Genomic DNA, 23,899 nt, shown 5'->3' with positions numbered 1-23,899 from the left:
GGAATGTCTCCCAGCTCGTGTGATGTCATTTTTTTGTCGTTATCAAAAGCATTTGTGGACTTCCTTCTTCCTCATAGTTAGCCGGGCGGGGGGGATATTTAATATGTGGTTCCCATTACTTCACCAGCTCACGACGGAGCACAGCTGGTTGCCCACCGCACCCCCCGCGCGCCGGAAAAACAAAAAACGACGCAACCGGGAGGAATTTTTGAGTTTGCAGGTGGCTTTTTAAAGGGTTTTGTCAGTTTTGATTGGAAATGAAGTTTAAAAGTGAGATGGGCTTACAGTTTTGGGGTCGTGGGTTCGATTCCCGGGTGGGTTTTCACTGTGGGGAGTTTGGATGTTTTCCCTGGGGTTGTGTGGGTTTTCTTTGGGTGCTCTGGTTTCATCCCACGTTCATCCCAGATTTTAATGTGATATGGGGGTGCTGGAGTATATCTGAGCTGACTTTGTTGTGAATTAGTGGCTAGCCAATCATAGGGCAGAAAGAGGCAAATAAACTAGGGGTGATTTTGAGGAAGGGTGTCAAGGGTTGGTTCGCGGGCCGAGTTAATGTCAACTCGATTTTATGTGGGCCGGACCATTTTAGATATTATAATTATTAATATCATATTATTATAATGTTTAGATTTTTTTCATAAATTGATTAAAAGAACTGGATTAAAAGCCCTTAATATTCTGTTTTTTATAGATCTCAAACAATGTTTGTTTTAGCTTTTTTTAAATATATTTTTAGATTTTACAACATTATTTTTGACCTAAAAACACCAAAAAATGATTAAAAATGACAATTATTGATTTAAAAAGGGGACAATCATGAAATTTAATATACATCTATACTCCTCATTTGAATTTAATCCTAAAACATAAAAGTCAGCACTCATAATTTACTTTCTCGGACCACCCAAAATGATCTGGCGGCCCAGATTTGGCCCGCGGGCCTTCTCTTTGACAGCCTTAATTTATAGCATACAACCATACATATTTTTGGAATGTGGGAAGAAAGCAAAAAACCCACGCAAGCCCTGGGGTAGAACATACAAACTCCAGACAGGTAGCCCAACCTTGGATTTGAACCCAGAACTTTGAGTCCAACGCCATAAACCACTCTCCACCCGAATGAGAAATAATGAGAAAGAAAAGAAAAGTTGAAAGAAGCACTTTGTCCAATTCTCTGTGGTTTTTCGAGATGGGTGAGGATGAGGAGGATGAGGAGGGGGTTTGGGGGGTGGGGCTTGGCAGGGGTTGCCACGGCAGCGTTCCGGATGGTCAGGCGGTCTCTCCTCTCGGGAGGGACGGGGTAGGGAGGGGGCTGTCAGGGAGCCTGGCAGGTAGAGACACAAGGCCCTGTGACTAGGGGGGGGGGGGGGGGGGTGAGTACGGGTCAGTGGGAGAGGACGATGGAGGCGAGGAGATGCGGCCATGCGGCGGCCATGAGGTGATGAGGTCTGAGGCCTGTCTGATGAGCTGAGGAGAGGAGAAAGTACTGCTACTAAATGAGGGTGGAGATGATTAGGATGGGGGGGGGGGGGGGGGGGGGTTTAGCCAAGTGTGTGAGTGGGAAGGAGGGGAGATTCCAATAGGGGGGGGGGGGGGGGTCGTCAGATTCATAGGCGCGCCTATGCCAAGTGACGGAATTCCAACTTTATCCTCATTATCATGTTTTATGTCTACTGAAAAGTTGAGAGAATTTTTTGAGACTTTTTTGTCAGTTTTTTATGTTTTTTTTAAAGTACTTTGTAAGGCTAGAGTGAGTTATGAGATATTTTAAGATATGGTGGAGATGTATTTTAGGGGTGATGTAGTTAATGGGTTAGTGTATTATATAAGTTTTTGGGGGAATTTTTAGAGTGTAAATGTTTGCTGTTTTTTTAACTTTATTTTATTTATTTACTTTTTTCGCTGTTTGTTTTTATAAGAGGGAGGCTGGGTTAAATTATTTTTGTGGTTATATTAGGTTTGACTGTGTTTTAAAATATTTTAACTAAAAAAATTGAGGAAAAAAGTTGTTTTCGTATATTTGGAAATATTTTAACTAAAAAAATTGAGCAAAAAGTTGTTTTTGTTTTACATTACCGAGTACTTTAAGTTTTTTTGAACTCAAGTTTCTAGTTCATGCTCTTAATAGTAAATGTTCTAACATAGACAATATTCTTTTCATTTTTCGTATTATTTTATCCATTTAAAAAAACATATTCAAAGTTTTCCCCAAAAAAATATTGACCCACTATAATCCTCCATAAAAGCAAATTGATTATATTTAGAACTGCTATTTCTTACTATATATATAGAACTATATACAGTTCCTTTCATAGTATTATTCTAATTTTTTGCAGTATTTTGGGTGATAATTTCCATTAATTTATTCAACAAATCACAAAAAAACGTCAAAATGTTCAACAATATGTCAAAATAATCCCTTCTAAAAAATGGCCTAATTTATTCCAAAAAGCCAAAAGTGGAACAAAAACAATAACAAAATCAGCCAAAAAAAAAAAAAACTATTCCAAGTGAACGCATCACATTTCCCATAATAAGCACAACCCGGATTATTTTATACCAGAATGCCTAAACGTTAGTTTCAAATGTGTTTTTTTGGACCACATTTTGGCCCCGCCTCCTTGAAATTCAAGCAAAATGTCCGCGAGTTCACGGTACAGGGCTGCCACTGCCGGTGACCCGATCCGTGCCCCCCGGGGAACGTAAATGGGCCATGTGACGGGGCGCGGCGTGTCGATCAGATGGCACCGGTATAGAAGTGTCACTGTTTGCCGAAGGAGCCAAAGGACATCACATGACGCCATTTTGCTTGTGATTGCGGGTAGAGCGGCGGCGGCGGCGGGGGCACCCCAAGGTCTCCTCGTAATGAGACGTGGACACATGATCCTTCTCTCTAAGGACTTCTTTTTGGCGGAGATTGGGAATATCGGCTTTTTGGTGGTTATTTGTCGGGGTGGCATTGATGATGTCCGTTTTGATTGGAGTTTTTGGGCTATTTTAATAATGTAGTATCATTGAAAATATGTATTTTGGGTATTTTTGACTTGCATAGGTACTTATAGTTTGGGAAATTGTAATGTGAATGTTTTGGAGGTGAGGGTTTATGCGGAAATTTGTTGGGAAGTTTTAGAAATGATCACAGTGGTAAAGTGGTTAAAGTGTTGGACTCGCAGTTCTGGGGTCGAGGGTTTGAACCCAAGTGGGTTTAACCGGGTAATCTGGTTTCCCAAAAATATGCTAAGATACATGGTTGAACATGCTAAATTGCTGTTAGCTACAAGAGAATGGTTGTTTGTCTTCTTCTGCTCTGTGATTGGCTGCCCAATTAATCAGTCTATCCCCTACTTGGTGTCTATAGTTGGCTGGGATAGGCTCCAGCACCCCCTACAACTCACTTTTAAAAATGCAAAACTTATTCAGAATATAACGTTGCGATTCGAAATGAGTTAAAATGGCAACTCATAGACTACCGGTGTCAAAGTGGTGGCCTGCGGGCCAAATCTGGCCCGCCTCATCATTTTGTGCGGTCCGAGAAAGTAATTTTTTTTAATCCATTTTCTGTGTTTTTAGTTCAAAAATCATTTTGTAAAATCTAAAAATATATTTAAAAAAGCTAAAATAAACATTGTTATATATATTTAAAAAAATTGAATATTCAGGGATTTTAATCCAGTTCATTTAATCCATTTATATAAAAAAAAATCTAAATATTATATCTAAAATAGTCCACGGACCAAACCGAGTCTGACACCCTTGCCATAGCCCAAAACAATAGTTTTTTTTTCATATAAATTGCTTTAAAAAAAACATTGCTTTATTTTCTATGTGATTTCTATAGTTTTAATACAAAATGCTTATTCACTACCAAAGACTGACATAGTAAACTAAAGAAGATTGGTCGCATTTGGCAGCTGCGAATTACCAAACAAACATCAACATGTTTTTGACAGTTAGCGTTAGCATCACATTTCCCCGTACCCCCATCTTGGGAATAAAGACGCGGTGGCAGAGTGTTAACCTCACAGCCACTCTTGCTTCGATCCAGGGACGTTTCCCCCTGCCACCAACACACACAAAAGCCACCCGAAGCGACCCCCCCTCGACCCCCGCCCCCCCAAGTCATCTGCCTTTCTTCCCACCTCACTTTTGCTCTAATGAGTTGCAACACTGATAACGAGGCTGATGATCTTCCATTGATTGGCCTATCACTTGCTTGTCTGGTAATTGATCCGTAGCCGAGGCTCTAGTTAATTATACGGCGTCGGTCATGGACCCTTTCCTCCCTGGGGGGCGGGGGGGGCTTCTGGTGGCCTTTGGCGGGAGTATTTCTGGTGCAATGGCGGCGTCCGTCATGTCGCTTTTTGTCTTATTAGCGTCAGTTCGGTACGGATTGCGTTTTATCGCCATTGATTTTAATTCAGTCCGCCATTTACGAACCAGTTTTGTTCCTATAACCCAAATTTTTGGCATAAATAGACCAACATTCATTTGCGGTCATAGTCACACTGCCACCTAGTGGTACCTAATTTCCAGCCTCCCAAAAAATGCTATGCTAACTGTTATTGTCAATTAGAAAAAGCCCAGAAAACACAATATTTAACATATGAAAAATTGTAATGTTAACAGAAGTTGTTTGACTTTGACAATTAGCATTGTAAGGTTAGCATACACCAAAAATTGCATTTAATCTTGTTTGAGACATTTTTTTGTGAATATTTAACTTTTCATCCGAACATAGCGTTAGCTTTAGCAATGTTTGTCGTAAAAATATAAGTCTATATACATATTTCTTGGAATTCCTTATACATTTTCGATTATTTTGATACTTAGCATAGCACAAATTAACAAACTTCTATTGGTAGAACTCACTGTAGTACTTTTCTTTCTAAAATACAGCAAAAAACTGCTTTACACCCATTTTGGCTGTTAGCCAACGTTGCTAACAAGTGTTAGCTTCTTCCGACACTGCGTTTTCTTCCGTTTAGTTTCATTAGCGGGCTAGCGTTTCAATTGTTTTAGCCCAAAATGCTTAATATGTCTTATGTAGGAAGAAATTGCTCCAACACTGCCGATGTAAGCCCTTTTTTGTACAAATTTTCTCTTCGTGTTGTGGAGAAAATTGCTCTAACGTTGTTGATGTCAGCCTTTTCTTCCAAATTTTCTGTCCGATTAAGCTGTTTTGTACTCTGGTCTTCTGGCAAATGACTTTTGGCTAATGAAATTTGTTCTTTTTTAGGGGTAAAGTTCACTTAAAACAATTGTTGGAAGGTTAGCATGCAGGCTAACTGCAGGATTTAGCTAGTGTCGCCATGTTTGTAGACTTGAGGGTTGATATTTAATATTCAGAAAATTCAAGGATATTTTTTGTCTCTGTTTTTGAGTTTTTACACTAAAATTTCTCATTAAAATCGATTAAAATTCATATTGCAACACACCACACGGTAAAAACAACAAGTACATACCTTTCCCTGAAGAAATCATCACTTTTTACGACCCTTAACATTGTTTTAGGTCAAATTTCAATTCTTATAAATCTATAGTAGTCTTAATACTTTACTTTTAAATACTCTACTCAAATTTTTGCATAAAAAATCCCGAATAGTGAGACTTTAAGACGCGACTTAGCATATGTAATTCTCGACTGTGTTTGTATGAGTGCGCCCCCCCCCCCCCCCCCCCCCCTGATTTTTTGACTGCTACTGCTGCTGTGGGGACCAATTTGGCTAAAATGGAACCTCTTCCTCATTTTTTTCTTAATTAAAATTCGAGGGCCTCTACGGGGGGTTAGGTGGGTGTGGGGGGGGGGGGGGGGGCAATGTGTGAGCGCTAGTGGCAGACTGCCGGCGTTCCATTAGTCTCTCATTAGAGTCGCGCAAAGTCAAACAAAGGCGGAGGGTTTTATCGTTAGAATATGTCTATTGATTTTTTTTGTGTGTGATGGGGGGGGGGGGGGTTCTTTTGGGTTGAATAGATAGGCTTGTGAAATAGACATTTTTTAAGGATGAGCGTGTTTGAAAATGTATTTTTAAGAGGAAATAATGAGGTAATTTTGATGCAAAATAAATATGGAGAAGTATTTTTTAATGATTTAATTGTTTTGGGGGTATTTTAGTAGATTTTTTAGTAGTATTTTAGTATAAGTTCAGTATATTTGCGCATTGTTGGTCATGAAACATGTCTTTTGACTCTAAATTTGTACAATTTGAATGTAAAAAATGGACGGCTTTAAAAAAAAACACTTTATATAATTGATTTTGATAAAAAAAAATGTTTTTTTTAAACTCCATCCATTTATTTAAACCCCTCAATCAATTTCAACCCCCAAATTTACTTACCCATACTCTCCCACTTCAAATAACTTGGACATCACCCTCCCTTTACATCCATAATAATGCCACCATATCAGTACTTCATATTCTATACTTGATTTATTCATAAACTGCCAATGACATCCAAAAAAAAAACCAAACCACCATCTACCTCTCCACATTTCACCTCCACCCCCCCAAAAAACCTCCCCTCCATACACCCCCACCCCCTAAAAATGGCATACAAAAAAAAAAAAAAAAAAAAAAACCATCATGTATTACTTGATCGCAATATTTTCCCTTTACAAGCTGCATATATGTGAGAGTCTGTATCGGGACAGTCCCACTGGGGGGGACTCACCGAGACGCTCCCAGCAAACATGGTAATGAGGCAGTAGGACCCTCCACCCCCTTTACCTCCCCCCCCTACCCCCTCTCCCTTTTGCCCCCGCCCCCTTTCCCCTGAGCTGAGGAGGTGTATGTGTGAGATAGAAGAAGCGAGAGAGAAAGAGAGAGAGAGAGAAAGAAAGAGAGAGAGAGCAAGCAAGCAAGCTGATGTGCGTGTATGTGTATGTGTTTATGTGTGCATGTCTATGTGTGTGCCTCCATGTCATTGAGCATCTCTATGTCCGGAGAAGCGAGTCGTGAGGACTGAGGGTCCACTTTCTCTCCGGACTAGACAGTAGAAGGAACGGACCTGGGAAAGCCATCTTTTAAGGGGAGGGTGGGGGACACGGATCGCAGAAAAAGTAGACAGAGGAAGACAGACAGTCGTCATCTTCACTTTAGCTGGGACGCACACTGAGTTTGATGGTAAGACGCGTTCCTTATGATCGCTTTCACGCACTTTTGAGTGTTTTTTTTTATGTATGAGTGCCCATCACTTCCCAACTCGAGGCCGCTTGTAGGTTTCCCACCCCTTTCTTTAAAAAAAAATGAAATAGGGCGCGTGCATAAGGAGTAAGCCGGCCACCTTTTATTTACCACCCCCCTCCTATCCCTCCTCCGCCCTGTTTCTCTCCCTCTCCCTTCATCCAGTCCAAAGAGGCAGATGTGAGAGGCAGCAGCGAGCGCCGCACAGCCCCACAGGAGCCCACCACAGCCGCTGCCGCCACCGCCACGACCACCGGCAGTGACCCGGAGACGCCCCGCAGCACGCCGCCGCCTCCTCCGCTGCCGACTCCTCCTCGGGCCGAGTGCGGAGAGAGTGAGCCCTCCGTTCGAAGCTCCGGGGGAGCCGGTGAGAGCTCCATGCAGTTCAGTACCAGACCGCCTAGTGCCGAGCAGCCAGGCTTCATGGGGACATGGCAGCAGCAGAGCACTGACGGCAATCTTCTTTACAGAATGTCCCAGCAGGTAAGAAAGCAACTTTTTTATAACTCTTTCTCTGCTGCTGATTTCAAACTTCTCGCGATCTATCTCGTTCTTCCCTAAAAGTGTTAAAAATCGAGTTCACTAACATACACTTACTTATACAAAGTCTAAACAACACGTTTAGGTAGATTTAAGAACTCTAAACTTGCTTGTTTTCGTGAATTATTAAAAAAAAAATCGAGTTTTTTCCATCACCTCCATGTCCGGAGAGCGGTAGGTTTGACTTGACGTAGCCGAGAAAGAGAGCCCCCGGCGCGGCAAAGTAAGCGCGCAGGTCCGTAAGCGAGCGCCGGTTGTCCGGAGCTTCGGAAGACGTTGCGGTGAAGTTGACTTGACGTGGCCGAGAAAGAGAGCCCCCGGCGCGGCTAAGTGAGCGCGCGTGTCCGTAAGCGAGTGCCGATTGTCCGGGGGTTCGGAGGACGTTATGCCTGACTTTTTTTACTTCTTTTTCGGGGATCTTTTGATCGATTTGTTGGAGGTTTATGAGATCTTATACGCTCGGGAAATTGCTGGTTTTGTTTGATTTTGTTGAGTTTTGCGATTGAAGTTTCGGTTCGTTTGTAGAAAAAAATTAGGGGGGATGTGGGGGGGGGTGATACGGTGTAGTGTGTGTGTGTGTGTGTGAGGGGGAGAAAGTGAAGATTGAGGATGCTGGTTGGCTTGGAGTCCATCAGCGGTACCAGGCACATGTTGTCACGGTTGCGCAATAACAGTGTGTGTGTGTGTGTGTGTGGGGGGGGGGGGGGGGGGGTGTATGGGGGGTGCGACCATTCCAACTTGGGGGACTCATCTAAAAGTATGAAATGTGATGCAAGTTATAAATCCTGACGTTTCATCATTTTTAATGCACTACTGTGCGGAATTAAATGAGGTTGTCAGGTGTATTTGGGATAAAAAGGGACCCTTACCTTTATTTAAGGGGGTGTTGTGGTCGAGGGGGGTCCTGAAAATCTGAGATCACTGATTTTTCTTGTCATATTTTTCGTTATGGTTATGTTTTACCTTATTTTAGGTGCCTGTGAGGAAATAAAAAGGCTAAAAAGAAGGAAAGATGCGTTTTTAATGTTGGGGAAATGATGTAAATTGGGTTTAGAAAGTGGAAGAATTCGGTTTTGGAGTGTGTGTTATGTTAAAGATATTAATTTTGTATTTAGGAGAGGTGGAAAAGACGTTTTTTTTTGTGTGAAAGTGTGGAATTAAAATGATTTAAGGAAGGGATTTGACGTTATAAAAAGCAATTAAACATTTGAATTGGATTTAATAAGATGCTCTGATGTTCACCTCGCTTTTATTTTAGTTCCTAAAATTGTAAATAAGTTACAATTCGATGTCTTTTCTTTAAAAAAAAAAGGGCCGCACAGGAGGCTCATAAACAAGAAACCGATCAATGAATTGGCCTCGATTGCATTCCTTAAAAAAAAAACGAGCAAAATCGTCGAATAAAACAGCCCAAATGACGATTTCACCTCCTGAAAATGAGGAAAAGACAAACATTTAAATGAAGGCCATCGATTTGTAGTCGTAAAATCGACCATTGCAAAGTTTACAACCAAGCAAGCGCCTCTTTTTTTTTTTCCTCTCCGATTTTTTTGCGGTTTTTGCGCAGGGCCGACTCTGCGGCAAATGAGCTCCCCTTGAGGAACAGCGTCAAAACTCGTTAGTGCGTGCGCACATGCACGTGCGCGCGCGTGCACGTGATATCTAAAGAAAAAAACGTCTCCCCTTCTTTGCCTGCGAGGGTGCTGTAGCACGGTTTTCTATCAAGTGTGATAGGTTGACTATAGGTAGACTTGTTTTTGGTTCATTTTTACCCCTTTAAAACCCCCCAAAATGTTTTATTTCAAAACAACAGCCATATTTATTCCATCATACTTTAAATGCATTAAAAAAACCTTTAAACAGCTTTTTAAAATACAAAAAACAACAAAAATATGGCAAAAAAACATATTTTTTACATGCAAAATGATACTGTCATTTTTTATAGTGTCGAGGGTTTTAAGCAAATTGTATTGTCAAGTTTTTGGAAGTATTTTATTTCAAAAACATTTATGCACAAAATATAATAAGCCATTTTAACAATACACCAATATAAAAACCCTGAAAGAGTTAATTTTAATAGGAAGAAATCGTAAAATAGATCACATCATAAAATAAATCAAGCCCCACTGTAAAAAGTGTTTAAAAAAAATAAAACAGCCGTACACGGCTGTGTTCGCACATTTTAACCGCCTCTTATAGTCTTGATAGTGCTTTTCCATTTCCCCCCTGCTTAATATTAAAATAAAAACCGACCTAAAACCCTTATATAATCCCAATTTAAAAAAAAATCATGACATAGTAAATTTAACATGACATTTTTTCATCCTTAAAGCATATATTACTACTCTTGTCTTGTAATTACATCCACAACAATGATATTAATCTCTTTGTATAACATCGGGATGTAATAACATGCTTATTAACACACATGTGCTACATATGTATTCTCCATCTTTAAAAATATGTGTGTGTGTGTGTGTGTGTGTGTGTGATAACTTCCATATCTGACATTGATGAGTCGTTATACCCAGTAAGCATATGGGATGCCGATACATATCTGGTGTCAAGTGTGCGTGCGTGCCGCTCTCACCATTTATTTTTTCTCTGAGTGGGTGGTTAAATACTGGAGTGCCAGTTACTCCGTTGGGTGTGTATAGCGTGTGTTAGAGGAGTGTATGGTGAAGTGTGTGTGTGTGTGTGTGTGTGTGTGTGTGTGTGTGTGTTGGCCAGGACTCCATGTGTGCGCGGGTGCGAGGTGAAGTGTCTCTTGGCTGGCCTTGGTTGGAGGAAAGCGGCAAGGCGAAAGCGGAGATTTTTTTTTTTTTGGGAGAAAGTGAGTGAAAAAATGCAGTTTTTTCATGTTTTTGCTGGTTTTTGGTTGTCGTTTTGTGTCTATCACGAGTTTTTCCGGATATTTTTTTTGGGAGGGAAAGTGAGTGAAAAAATGCAGTTTTCTCATGTTTTTGCTGGTTTTTGGTTGTCGTTTTGTGTCTATCACAAGTTTTCACGGAGATTTTTTTGGGAGGGAAAGTGAGTGAAAAAAAGCATTTTTTTCATGTTTTTTGCATTTTTTGGGGGGAGAAAGTGAGTGAAAAAATGCATTTTTTTCATCTTTTTGGTTGTCGTTTTGTGTCTATCACGAGTTTTTCCGGAGATTTACTTTGGGAGAGAAAGTGAGTGAAAAAAGTGCAGTTTTTTTATGTTTTTGCATTTTTTGGGGAGAGAAAGTGAGTGAAAAAGACGCTGTTTTTTCATGTTTTTGCTGGTTTTTGGTTTTCGTGTTGTGTCTATCACGAGTTTTTTCTTTATTCTGGTTTAAAAATATCAAGTGGAGCTTAGAAAATGTTGGTGAATGTTTTTTTAAAGGTGGATTTGGGTTTTTTTTTTAATGAGAAACATATCCACACACATCCACATGTATGCAGGTTTTAAAAATCGTGTTTTTTGTAATTTTAGGTCAATAGATGGGGATAGATGTCCAATTTTTTTGGAGTGGGAGGGTCGGCAGGCTGTATTGGAGCTCTATTGTCGTCAATGGCAGTCGTATAGTTAAGTAATGTTGTTTTGTGTGTGTATATGCGTGCATTTTATAGCTATTTTGGAGAACACGGTGTATTCACCTACTTGTTTTTGACCTAGAAAAAATGACTATTATTAATATTATGTATATTATATATGTTATTTTACAGGTTTTGTAGAGTTTTATTTAGTTAGTGTTGAAAATGATTGGACATTTTTTTGATGTTTTTGGCATATAGTGGTTAAGACGTGTTTTGTTTTTATACACCTGTATAGTTTATGACCATCCATTATGACGACCTCTATATTTCCTCATATTTTGTGACCTAAAAATTGTTATTTTGTCATTTTTTATGTCTTAACAATTGGATTCTGTCCTTGTGATTGGCTCATAGTGATTAAGTTGTATAAATATATATGTATATTTAAATTTTTGCATTTTTTATTACCCATCCGTACATTTTACAACCATCACAATGACTCCGTGTGCCCTTAAACATTTTCTCCTCCACGTTTTCCTCCAAAAAATAACCTCACATAACTTTACATCCATAATAACATAAACAAATGCATTACACATCCACAAATTATTAATTTTTTTCTACACCGACCCTAAACCGTCCTCCATTCTAGCGGAAATCTAACGTCTGTCCTTGGCATCCGTCCAATCAGTCTCTTCCTTTTTATAGTTAAACGGCATTAGTGTCACTTAGCTAGCTATTGGCCGGTTTCCTGCGGTGAAAGAAGTCACCCATGTGAAGAGAAAGTGTGTATATGTGGGCGGATGTCGCCACCCTGCAGGCTAATGAGCCTCACACACACATTTATATAAAAGTGTGTGCGTTAGCGTTAGCAGGTTAACGCGTAACGGGGTGGACAGGAAAGGCTTGAACACACGTCTGAGACGTCGCAGGCCGAGGCTCGTGACCCGCGTTAAGTGACGGGAATTCGGGGCAGACTTTAACGCCGGCTTCTCCCTTTTCCTGTTATTGCTCCACTTTGTGTGTTATTTTGGAGTTGAGCCAATGACGGGCACCTCGTTTTGCTTTGTCTTCTTTGGATGATTAGTATCTATCTTTAAGGACCTTTGGAGCAGGGCCGGGTTTAGTGGGAGAGAGGTAAAGGGCAAGGGGGCTTTGTGGGCCCCTTTAAAATTTTATTTATGCTAACAGGGTGTATTTTGTTGGGATTTGATGAGTATTTTTGGACTATTTTGGTAAAGTGGTAGGTTGTTTTGTGGTGGGGGTTTGAGGGAAATTGATTGTTTTTGAGTTTTTGGTGGAAAGGGAAGACATTTTGGTTGTTTGAGTTCTGGATCAAAATTTTGAAGTATAGAAATACTATTTTTTTCAAGTTTTTTTGGCGATTTAATGTTTTGTATTAAAACCGCATGTTGATAAAGAAGTTAACTGGAAGAGTTTTTGGTTGAAGATTTAAGAAATTTAGGTTGTTTGGGTTCTGGATCCAAATTGTGAAATATAAAAATACTATTTCTTCAAGTTTTCAACATTTTCTAGCTTAAATATTAATATTTGTGAGCCATAATGGAACATTAGTGTATACTATTATAGTTGTTATACTTAGTAATTCATTCTATTCCAGATTTTTGTCAAATTTTTTGTCCAAAATCCAGCATTCAAACCGAATCCAATCCAAATCACATCTTCCCTATGTAAACCCACCACATCAGTTCCCTTAAGCCCCTCCCCTTACGTTTTATCCACCATCAAAAATTGGCATTCTGAACTGAACTCACTCTTTTTAATAGCAAAATATGTATTTTTATTAATATTGCCCATGTTTTTTCAAACAAAAGCACTCTATTTTGAATCACTATTATTATTTTTGTCTCTAATTGGCGTTATTATTGACAGTAGCAAAGGTAATGGCGGCCATTATGGGTCAGTACATTCGCAAAATTGTTTAGTGAAAATAGGGGTTTTTTTTGCGTATTTTGTTCATTTGAAGATGGCCAAAAGCCCAGGGAGGATTTTTTTTTTTAAGGGAGGTTCTGGAGAAGGGAGGGTAGTGGTACCGGCACCCCGCCAACACACACACATGCAAAAAAGTGTTCCATCTAAAAGGCAATGATGACCTGTTTGTATTTTGTGCGTTTTTGTGCGTCTCATTAGCTACTTTTTGGTGTTATTGCAACATGTGTAAGCGTTTGTTTGCCGTTTTTGCGCTGCTGGATGAAGAAGGTTTAATAGCGGCTGTTAAAGGTTGTTTTTTTTAAAGAAAAATTCCGACGGGTGACTTTTTTTGCGTGTGGGCTACAGGGTTGCCAGATTGGAACGACAGTTTCCAGCCTCGATCGAGCTGTAAAAATGTGTCTTGTTCAATAAAATGCAGCACGGATTACGATAGCCGCGTTTAAAATGAAATGTTTTGTTAATGCGGGGGTGTCGGAGTTTTTGGTCGAGGGAAATGTTGTAGTTTTGGTTTTATTCGGGGGGTTTTACGTCTGGGAATTCAACTCGGTTGCCATGAGGAGTTCACTAATGTATTGACAGCTTTTTAGGTCATTTATAGATATTAGGATTTGTTTGAATCTTATTTATGAGCCTCTTAAATGTTGTATTTTTTATTACATTTGTGTATTGGCCCGAATATAAGATGATGTTTTTTTGCATTGAAATAACACTTTGATTATTAATGCATTTATTGCAATTTAATTTGTTGATAACAGTAGATTTTTTAATTTACATTTTAAAAACCCAAAGCTATTCTTTTAAAAATATCATTTTGCAAGTTTAAATGTTCAAATATTAATATATTATCAACATTTTTGTATGATTTTAATAAGCAAAATAATGCTTTTTCTCCAAGATTTTGTTATATAATCATTTATTTCAGATGTACTGTCATTTTTATGTCGAAAAAAATGAAATTTGCTGTTTAAAAACTCAAACTTGAGTCCTGAAAAAACAGTCGTCTTATACTCAGGATCGTCTTATATTCAGGCCAATACAGTAATGACTATTTTCAATTAAAACAGTTTCAAAAAATGCCAAATTTGAGCAAAACTAAAGGTCCCCCATAGATTGTGACTTTTTCACCACATCCCGTCATCCGGGGGTCCTCAACAGACCCCCCCTCCCTTACCCTCTCGTGACAATAGTTACCCGAATGGGTGCCACGCAGCAGTGGGACAAAGTGAAAAAGCGTGTCAGGGTCTAAATGCAAAAGATTTGTTTGGGTGTTAAAAGGAAGGGGAAATGTTTTGATTTAAAAACCCTTACACAACACCACCCCCCCACCCCCACTCCAAACCCACACTCTGATTCGACGCTGTTGTTTTCGCTTGTCGGGAAACACTCAGACGTTAAGTGGCGGACTGATGAGCGCGACTAGGATTGTCGTTTAATATTTTATGGCATTTAATCTATTTGATATGTTTTTTTTGCAAAGCCACCCCCCAAAAATAAACACTCGACTCCTCCACAGATTTCTATTTGGTGTTTAAAAGAATGCATTGAGGTGGAAGACACATTTTGGGGAGAGAAAACAAGTATATTGTTTCTAGGGGGGATAATATAAGAAATAAGGAAGAAAAATGTGATTAAAAGTGACTTAATTGATGCCTGTGCTATTTTAGCCAATCAGATTTGAGTATCCCAAATAAGCTTGCCCTTACCTGAATGTGTTTTTAGGTCATATTTTTCTTTAAAAAACAAGAAATGGGGAAAAAAACTTAAATATAAGTATGTTTGTTTTTTTAATGTCTAGTTAAAGTATTTTCCAAAATAATGTTAAAAGGAAAACATAAGTATCTTTTGTATTGTATTGGATTGGATAACTTTATTCATGCAGTATTTATTTTATTTTAGACAAAAGACAAAACTTTTCTTTATTTTTTTTAAATTAAAATATTTTAGGATAAAAAACAAAAATGGAGGGAAAAATTGCTAAATATTTCTAAGATTTTTGTAGTTATTAAAAAAGAAGAATGTTGATGTAAACATAAGTATCTATTGTAGTGGATTGGATTGGATAACTTTATTCATGCAGTATTTATTTTATTCTAGACAAAAGACAAAAATGTTCTTTAATTTTTTTAAATTAAAATATTTTATGTTAAAAAAGAAAAATAAAGGGAAAAATTGCAAATTATTTTCATATTTTTGTAGTTAAAAAAAATCTTTTATCGATGTAAAAATAGTTGATTTTGAGTACCATTCTAGTTTGTGCATCACTGTCAATGGCAGTCAATGAGTTAATGATAAGGTGAGAGGGGACGAAGGGAGGGGCCAAAGGGGGGGGATCAATTGGTAATAGGCTAAAGTCACCGAGGCGATTAGGAGGCGTCGACTCGCCGCGTGTTGTAAATGCTGTCAGATCTGTTCAAGGAAGCCTAATACCTCTCAGGTTGAAAGCTGTAATAACATCAAGTGAAACTTGAGCCGCGGGGAAGTGCAAGGGAGAGTCTGGCTGGAAAAAAAAATGAAAAAAAAAACAGGAAAAGGAAGTGCTTGAAAGTGGTGCAATGTAAAGGTGTGCGCCCGAGCAAAAAAATTAAAGAAATAGCGGAGGGAGCGCCATTTAACGTGTGGCACCAATTTTCGGATGAATGACATTTTTTCCATATATAAGGCGCACTGTATTATAAGGCGCACTGTATTATCAGGCAAACTGTATTATAAGGCGCACTGTCTATTTTGGAGAAAATTTAAGACTTTTAAGTGCGCCTTATAGTCGTGAAAATACGGTAGTTACTATGGGTAAGACCATTTGAATGTATTTATTTCATTTTTTTAATATTATTTTTATACTATATGACAATAAAAGTATTTGGAAATTGATGGCAAATTTGCACAATGTGGCTAACTTGTCCTATTCTGATTGGCCGCTTTGGCTTGGGGTGATTAAGCACCCCAATTGATCGCCACAATTAATCGTGAACAAATTGATTATGAAATAAATCACCATTTTTTTGATCATCCTTCGACTTTTTTAGAAACATTATTGACTTAGAACACAATGGTGTCCAAGCTACGGCCCGCGGGCCACTAACATCACCAGATGTTTAAAAATATCAAAATAACCCACAAAATAATCTTAATTTCAATCTACATCTCATTGCATTTCTCAAATCCAACACCAGATGGAGTTAGTTTGTTAATGAATCCCATTTTATTATCCATACTAGCTCACATTGTCATAAAATTAACACATTTAAGTACCATTGACGGCAAAAGACGTCAATGCAATGAGCACATACATACAAATGCGCACGCATTTTTCTCTTTTCATAAACCCAGATGACACACATTGCTGTTAAGGGAATAGAAAATTGCCTTCTCAGGAAGCCCCCCCCCCCCCGGCCAATTAAGGACCTGACCGTATTGAATGTCAAGTGTTAATTTAGCCCCACCCCCCAAACTCACTTCGTCTTTAGCCCCTGACGCCCACCGTACGTAACCCCTTACATTTTCCCCCTTAGTTTGACTCCTGGGGATGAACTAAAGTTGATTGCCGCTCCGTATTATATGTCGCAAGTGGCAAACGAAGCCCCCCCCCTCCTTTTTAGCCTTTGGCGGACCCCCCCAGTCCCCCCCCCCCCCCCCCCCCAGTCCTCGCCCTCGACTCCCCCATAGGGACGTAACGACAGAGGGGGGAGGAGGAAGGATTAACTGTACCGTAGTGATAAGAGTGTGTGTTTGTGGGGGGGTGGGAGGCCTTGAGTTGGTGAAGAAGTAAGAGAGCAGTGGGATGGTCTTTTTTTGAGGGGGTGTTGGGGGGGGGGGGGGGGGGGGGGGAGGCCAAAGGGTTTGTTTGATCTCCCAGGACTGGGCGGTGACTCTTGATGGTCTTTTAATGGCCTTCACTCTCACTGAGGTGACGGGCCAGGCGTACACGTCCCCCCCGCAAACGCCTCCCAAAGGATATGCTGTGCTAACGTGCTAACTGGGCTAAGCCAAAAATGAGGGTTTTTTTGGTTGTTGTTTTTGGAGATGTGACTGAATGGCATTTGGTGGCGGTTAATGAGTTTGTTTAGGGGTAGAAAGATGGTAGGGTGGTAGGATGGTGTTGTGTATGTTGTGGTTTGTGGGGGGAAGGGGGATGTTTTGGGTGATTTTGGTTGTTTTTATCAATTCTATGCATTAAAGTCGGGTTGGAAATATTTTTTTGTATAAAATGGTTGAAATTTTTAATGGTGGAGATGGCCTTTATGCTTTAAGTATATTTTTTTCTATTATTTTTTTTATTTCGTTTCTGTTTACTGTTCATTGTTAGCTGAGATAGGCTCCGGCACCCCCGTCAGGTTAAGTGGCACTAAATATGAATGTTTTATTATTTTTATTATATTTAATTATTTCCTTAGATTATGTAAACAATGATAATGTTCTTATTTTTTTGCTAAATTTTAGGTCAATTCTTATAGCTTCTTTTTGACAAGGTTTTGTAAAAAATGACAAATTTTTTAAGTCAAAACGTGCTCCACTCACTCCATCAAATTTTCCAATCATCACCAAATAATTGCCCATCCCTAAACTCTCCTTAACCTAAAAAATCAGCATTAAACAAGTTTTTTTATTGTCCCGCCCCCTAACTTTCTTCAAAACATGTCGCCCTAAACGCCCCAAAGTTTTCCACAAAGTTTCCACGTCCTAACAAAACCCTTCCAGCGTCCAATCAAACTTGTTTGTGAGTTCCATTGATGGTAAATGGCCACCTCCTTACCTCCATGATCTAATAGATATCCACTTAGTCTTAATGGTCAGATTCCCTTTCTCCACTCTTGATGACTCGTGCACACTTTAAAGGTAGAATTGCCATCTTGTCTTTCCTTCGTCTCAAACATAGGCCCCGCCCCCCACCGGCATTTCCGACATGCCGTCATTCCAACGCGTGTTTTGGCGTGGAGTCTGCTTACGTTGACAAGCCGGACCATGTTTGTGTGCGCTGATGGCGATGTGGTGAAATTGAATCGAGAGTGTGAGTATTGATCACTAGAACCCAGCTCCCCCGAGCGAGGGGGAGGGGGGACGTGTTATTAGAAGTCTACAGACGCTCGACATGAGCCACCTGCGAAGGAAACTCGGGGATTTCCGCTATCTTGGTTAGGCGATACTCATTATGGAGAAAAAAAAATGTCTTTAAACCGGGAGGATTGGTTGTGAATACGTTTTTTTTAAGATATTTTTTTAAGAAAATCATCATACATTTTCAGTTAGACTTTTTAACTAAAGTCGTGGGGGTGCTTGAGTCTATCCCAGTCAACTGTAGATAAAAAATTGGAAGTCGAAATTATAATTTATTTATTTACATGTTTCATTTTTTAATGAAAACAAAAACTTTTTAGGAAGTAACTTATATTTTTTAATGGTAAAATGTTTGCCAATTTGTTGCCAGCAGGCCATATTTTAATTTTTTTTTTTTTTTTATTCACATAAAAAATGAAAGTGGAAATTATAATTTATTTAATTGTATGTTTAATTTCTAATAATACAAAAACTAAAACAACTAAATATTATATTTTTTATGTTACAATGTTTTCCCAATGGGTTGCCAACAGGACATATTTTAGGAAATATATAAACTTTTTTATTCACATTAAAAAAATTAAAGTGGGAATTATTATTTATTCATTTACATTTTTATTTTTGAGTGAAAACAAAAACTAAAAAAGTAAATATTATATAATTTAATGGCAAAATGTTGATTTAATTGTATTTTTTCTATAAAAAAGAGTAAACATTCAAAAATATATCTAAAAACTTCATTCAAATCCACAATATTTACTCAATTTTCATTAAAAAATAACCCAACCAACTTCCATTTATCACCTCAAACATCCTCCATCTTTTAAATACACCCCACATGCCGAATCTCCCTCCCACCTGGGTGGTGTCCATCCCATTTCAAATATCATTCAAAAACGCTCCAAATCGATCTACAACTACTCCACATAAAAAAAAAAAAACATCGCTTTAAAAACATGTTTGGTGTAGGTAATTACAACACCAGACGTGTTATGACAGAACGGCAGATTTACACGAGCCGGGGGCCTCCTTAAACAAATCCCCCATTTTTTTTTTTTAGCACACGCGTTAGCATTGTTTCGCGCCGCAATCTGTTTTGTCAATAACGTAGCGCGAGTTCATAAAAGTCAAGAGGAAGTGTAATTCAGTACACCGTTCCTTTAAGAAGAAGCCACCCATGCGGCTTGGTAAAAGATAGGTGGAGCCTGGGGGCGTGGCCTAGGGGGCGTGGCTTCTCCGACTGGACTTTAATTGATCACCATGACCCGGTCAGTAGATGGGGGTGCTGAAAAACGTTAAAGATAAAAGCCAGGAAGGAGAAATTGTGCGAATCGGTGGCTTAATCTCGGCGGAGGGCTCATTTCTGGCCCGGCGGATGATGAATCGGGTCGGGTTACCGCTTGACACAGATGGATAAGGCAAGGCCGGGTTCTAAATTAACACATCATCGGGTTTTAATGGCGATTCGCCACCCCTATGTTGGATTTAAGCGCTGAATCAGCGTCGCTAGGTTCAATTCCCGGTAGTAGTTTTTTCTCATCGTTATTCTCGACATCCCAGCTATCGCTCATGTCTTTATTTGGGAGAAAAAAAACGCCCTTTCCCTCGGGTGGGAATGGGATAAATCCCCTTTTTCGGGGTTGGTGCGTAACGCGGGATGTGCGGGTTGTTGCGTCGTTGGTTTTGAGAGGGAAAGGGAAATGTGTGTTTGGTTTTTAATAAGTTAGATTTTGAGTCTGGATATTGTAAGGCCACACATGGTGACAAGTTCTTGAGAGGTTTTTTTTTACTAAGTTCTTAAATGGCTTTTCTGGCGGAGTTAGAATGCGGGTTTTTTAAGTGTGGAATGACTGACGCGATGGCAAGGGGGACTTGGGGGTTTTGGGGTAATGTTAGTTGAGAAAAGTGAGGAGATATGAAGTTAAAAAGAGGACTGGGATTAAGATTTTGATTGAAAAGAATGTTTAGAAGAAGATAGGACTTGGATTAAGAGGGAAAGAAGATGTAGATGGACATAAGGCTCAAAACAAGACCAGGACTGGGATTCGAGACCAAATAACAACTAAGACAAAAGTTGAATCAAGACCAGGACTGAATAAAAGACTAAGGCCGAAACAAGATCGGGGCTGAAACCAAACCAAGATTGAGACTAAATTCAAACTAGAGCAAAACCAGAAGGAGGCCCTAAGCAAGTGCAGGACTAAAAATCACATGACATAACTAAGACCAAGACCAAAACAAGATCAAGACTGAGACTAAAACAAGACCTAAACTGAGACAAATTTCAAAACAAGACCTGAATTGAGACAAATTTTAAACAAGACCAAGACTTGGATTAAAACCAAGACCCAAATAAGATCAAGACTGAGACTACTACAAGACCTAACCTGAGACAAATTTCCAAACAAGACCAGGACTTGGACTAAAACCAAGACTGAAACAAGATCAAAACTGAGACCAATTTCAAAACGAGACCATGACTTGGACCAAAACCAGATCAAGCCCGAGACTACAACAAGACCTAAACTGATACAAATTTCAAAACAAGACCAGGACTTGGACTAAAACCAAGACTGAAACAAGATCAAAACTGAGACAAATTTCAAAACAAGACCAAGACTTGGACGAAAACCAAAACCGAAACAAGATCAAGCCTGATACTAAAACAAGACCTAAACTGAGACAAATTTCAAAACAAGACCAAGACTTAGACTAAAACCAAAACCGAAACAAGATCAAGTCTGATACTAAAACAAGACCTAAACTGAGACAAATTTCAAAACAAGACCAAGACTTGGACTAAAACCAAAACCGAAACAAGATCAAGTCTAATACTAAAACAACACCTAAACTAAGACAAATATCCAAACAAGACCAAAACTTAGACCAAAACCAGGACCTAAACAAAACAAAACCCCAACCAAGACCAAGACAACAAAAGACTGGACAAAAACAAGACCTAAACTGACACAAATTTCCAAACAAGACCAAAACTTGGCCTAAAACCAATGTCAAAACAAGACAAAACCCCAACCAAGACCCAATTGAGATCCCCTACCATTGATAGTCCCCCTTCTCCCATATCATACTTAGTTATCCCTCCATCCTTTAAGCACCCACCACTTCTCATCATCTCCATTATCAGCCTTCCCGTCAACCACAATTGTCCGCCAAACCCCCCCAAAAAAAACATCCAATGGGGGCGCCGTGAGACCGTCTCCGTCCCTTTGACGCTTTCTGCGGTCCAGCCCAAACATTTACCATCTGGTGACCAAAGTCTGACCCTTTACTCGTCTCAACACGTACACACCCGAACACAAACACACACACTCGGACGGAATCCAAGTGATGAGTGAGTGACTCCGCCCCCAAAACGTCCATCTTAACCAGACTTACTACTACCCCCACGACCTCTCTCTTTGGAGCCCTACCCCCGACCACAAATGATTGGTAGACGGACGATAGATTGATGAGCGTCCGATCCGTCGGCGGTTCTAATGAAACGCTCCATAAAGCGGCCATTTTGGCAACGAGAAATGTGGACAACGCCGACCAAAACAAACAAAATCTGTTAGCTTGAGCTAATGACAAATTACTGTTTTATTTTTTCTCCGATTCGGGAGTTTTGCTTCATTGAATCTAACGTGTTCATTTGTGATTGTGAAAGATGACGTGGTTGACCGATGAAGTCATAGAAAAACATGGCCTGAAGGGGGCGGCGGTGGGTCGATGTTTTACAAGGTTTAGTCAAAATACAGAAGTCGATGTGTAATCAATGTTTTGATTGATTAAGGTTTTTTTCTAGTGAATGAATGGTTCTTCAGTCTTTGTTTTTCAACATTGCTTTTACCCGGGGTAAGGTCGCGGGGGGTGCTGGAGCTGAAAGGCATACTTGACTTCTCGCTAGTCAATTAACGTTCATTACTGTTTTTTTTTTACACAGTCTTAGTATAAGTCGCACTGGAGTATAAATAGATTTTTTTTATCAGAAAGCAAAACCAAACCTTATATGTTAAGGCACTGGTGTCAAAGTGGCGGCCCGGGGGCCAAATCTGGCCCGCCACATCATTTTGTGCGGCCCGGGAAAATAAATTTTGTGGACTTTCTGTTTTAGGACCAAATTAAAATGACGAGTATAGATTTATATTAAATATCCCTTTTAAATCAATAATTGTCATTTTTTAATCATTTTTTTCTGTTTTTAGTTCAAAAATCATTTAGTAAAATCTAAAAATATATTGAAAAAAAGCTAAAATAAACATTCTTCTAAAAATATAAAAAACTGAATATCCAGGCCTTTTAATCAAATTCTTTTAATCCATTTACAAAAAAAAATCTAAATATTATATCTAAAATGCTAAAATCTAAAAATATATTGAAAAAAACCTCAAATAAACATAATTTGAAATCTTTAAAAAAAACTGAATATCCAGTTATTTTAATCCATTTATAAAAAAAAAATCTAAATATTATATCTAAAATAGTCCAGCCCACTTAAAATCAAGTTGACATTAAAGCCACTCACGAACCAACCCGAGTCTGACACCCTTGAAAACAAGCTACCAGCATAGAACCGAGCCAAGACGACTTCCGAGCCTTCCTTCCTTCCTTCCTTCCTCCCCACTTAATTGTCTGTCCCAAGTCCCGACGTCGCTTCCTGCCACCGTCCGCATTTTAAAGGAAGTGAAATACTCCTAAGTGACTTGTCACTAGCAATCAGCCTCAGGCGGAGGCGGCGATGGCGCCCTCCCTAACTCCCCCCCCTCCATCTTCTTGCTGAGATTCCCCACTTCTGCTTTCTCTCCATGTTGTCTCCCCCTCCTCCCCCACCCCTTCCATTGCGGTCACTCTCTCTTCCTTCCTCCCCCCCTTTTTTTTTTGGTTCTGTCTATCGTCAAGCCACAGTCGCAACATGACAAGCAACTCTCTCCGCTCACTCCTTGTTCCCCCGACTCGACCGACCGTAGACGCCATGGCGTTAAATTCATGCCACACATTCCTTAATCGTAATGTCAAACATGGCGTACGTAAAACATATTCAAGGCGTGGCTTATGCGTTATACTTATGCCATCCAATCACATTCAATGTTACGTCATTTCCGAGTTTAAGAACTTTAACTTCAGTTTGAAGCATGTATGTTCGTCAACTGGGAAGTATTCAGGCCACACCCACATCTAAGTGGCGTATTTTCTGGAATATAAGGCACACTTTTTGTTTAAAATACAGGCCTGCAACCTGAAGTTATTTAACTTATTTGTATGTTTTTTTCAGATTTACTCTGATTGCCAACAGCTTGGTATATTAACACAAGGGTGTCAGACTCGGGTTGGTTCGCGAGCCACATTTTATATATAATATTTAGATTTATTAAAAAATGAATTGATTAAAAGAACTGGATTAAAAGCCCTGAATATTCCGTTTTTTATAGATCTAAAATAATTTTTATTTTAGCTTTTTTTAAATATATATATTTTTAGATTTCTCAAAATGATTTTTGAACTAAAAACTGAAAATAATGATTAAAAAATGAGTTTTTGACTTGAAAGGGGGAAAATCAGGAAATTTAATAATCTATACTCTTCATTTTAATTTGATCCTAAAATAGAAAGTCAGCACTCATGATTTAGTTTCCCGGACCGCACAAAAAGATGCGGGGGGCCCAGATTTGGCCC

General features: G+C 39.2%; 1 protein-coding gene across 3 annotated transcripts in view; it reads left to right on the top strand.

Moving 5' to 3' along the window:
- Positions 1-23,899, top strand: part of bnc2 (basonuclin zinc finger protein 2) — a 151,384-nt gene that overhangs the window by 55,417 nt on the left and 72,068 nt on the right. For 2 of the 3 annotated variants that reach the window (XM_077719572.1, XM_077719574.1), the window contains exon 2: positions 7,347-7,664. In XM_077719572.1, the coding sequence (XP_077575698.1) occupies positions 7,347-7,664 (318 nt within the window). Of the gene's footprint in view, positions 1-6,985; positions 7,122-7,346; positions 7,665-23,899 lie in introns of those variants that run through there. The other variant, XM_077719573.1, reaches the window with a different exon arrangement.

This window comes from Stigmatopora nigra, chromosome 6, assembly GCF_051989575.1.
Source record: "Stigmatopora nigra isolate UIUO_SnigA chromosome 6, RoL_Snig_1.1, whole genome shotgun sequence".
In the NCBI taxonomy this organism is placed as follows: domain Eukaryota; kingdom Metazoa; phylum Chordata; class Actinopteri; order Syngnathiformes; family Syngnathidae; genus Stigmatopora; species Stigmatopora nigra.
Note: the sequence above shows the minus strand (reverse complement) of the source record. Positions and strands in the feature narration are given on the sequence as shown.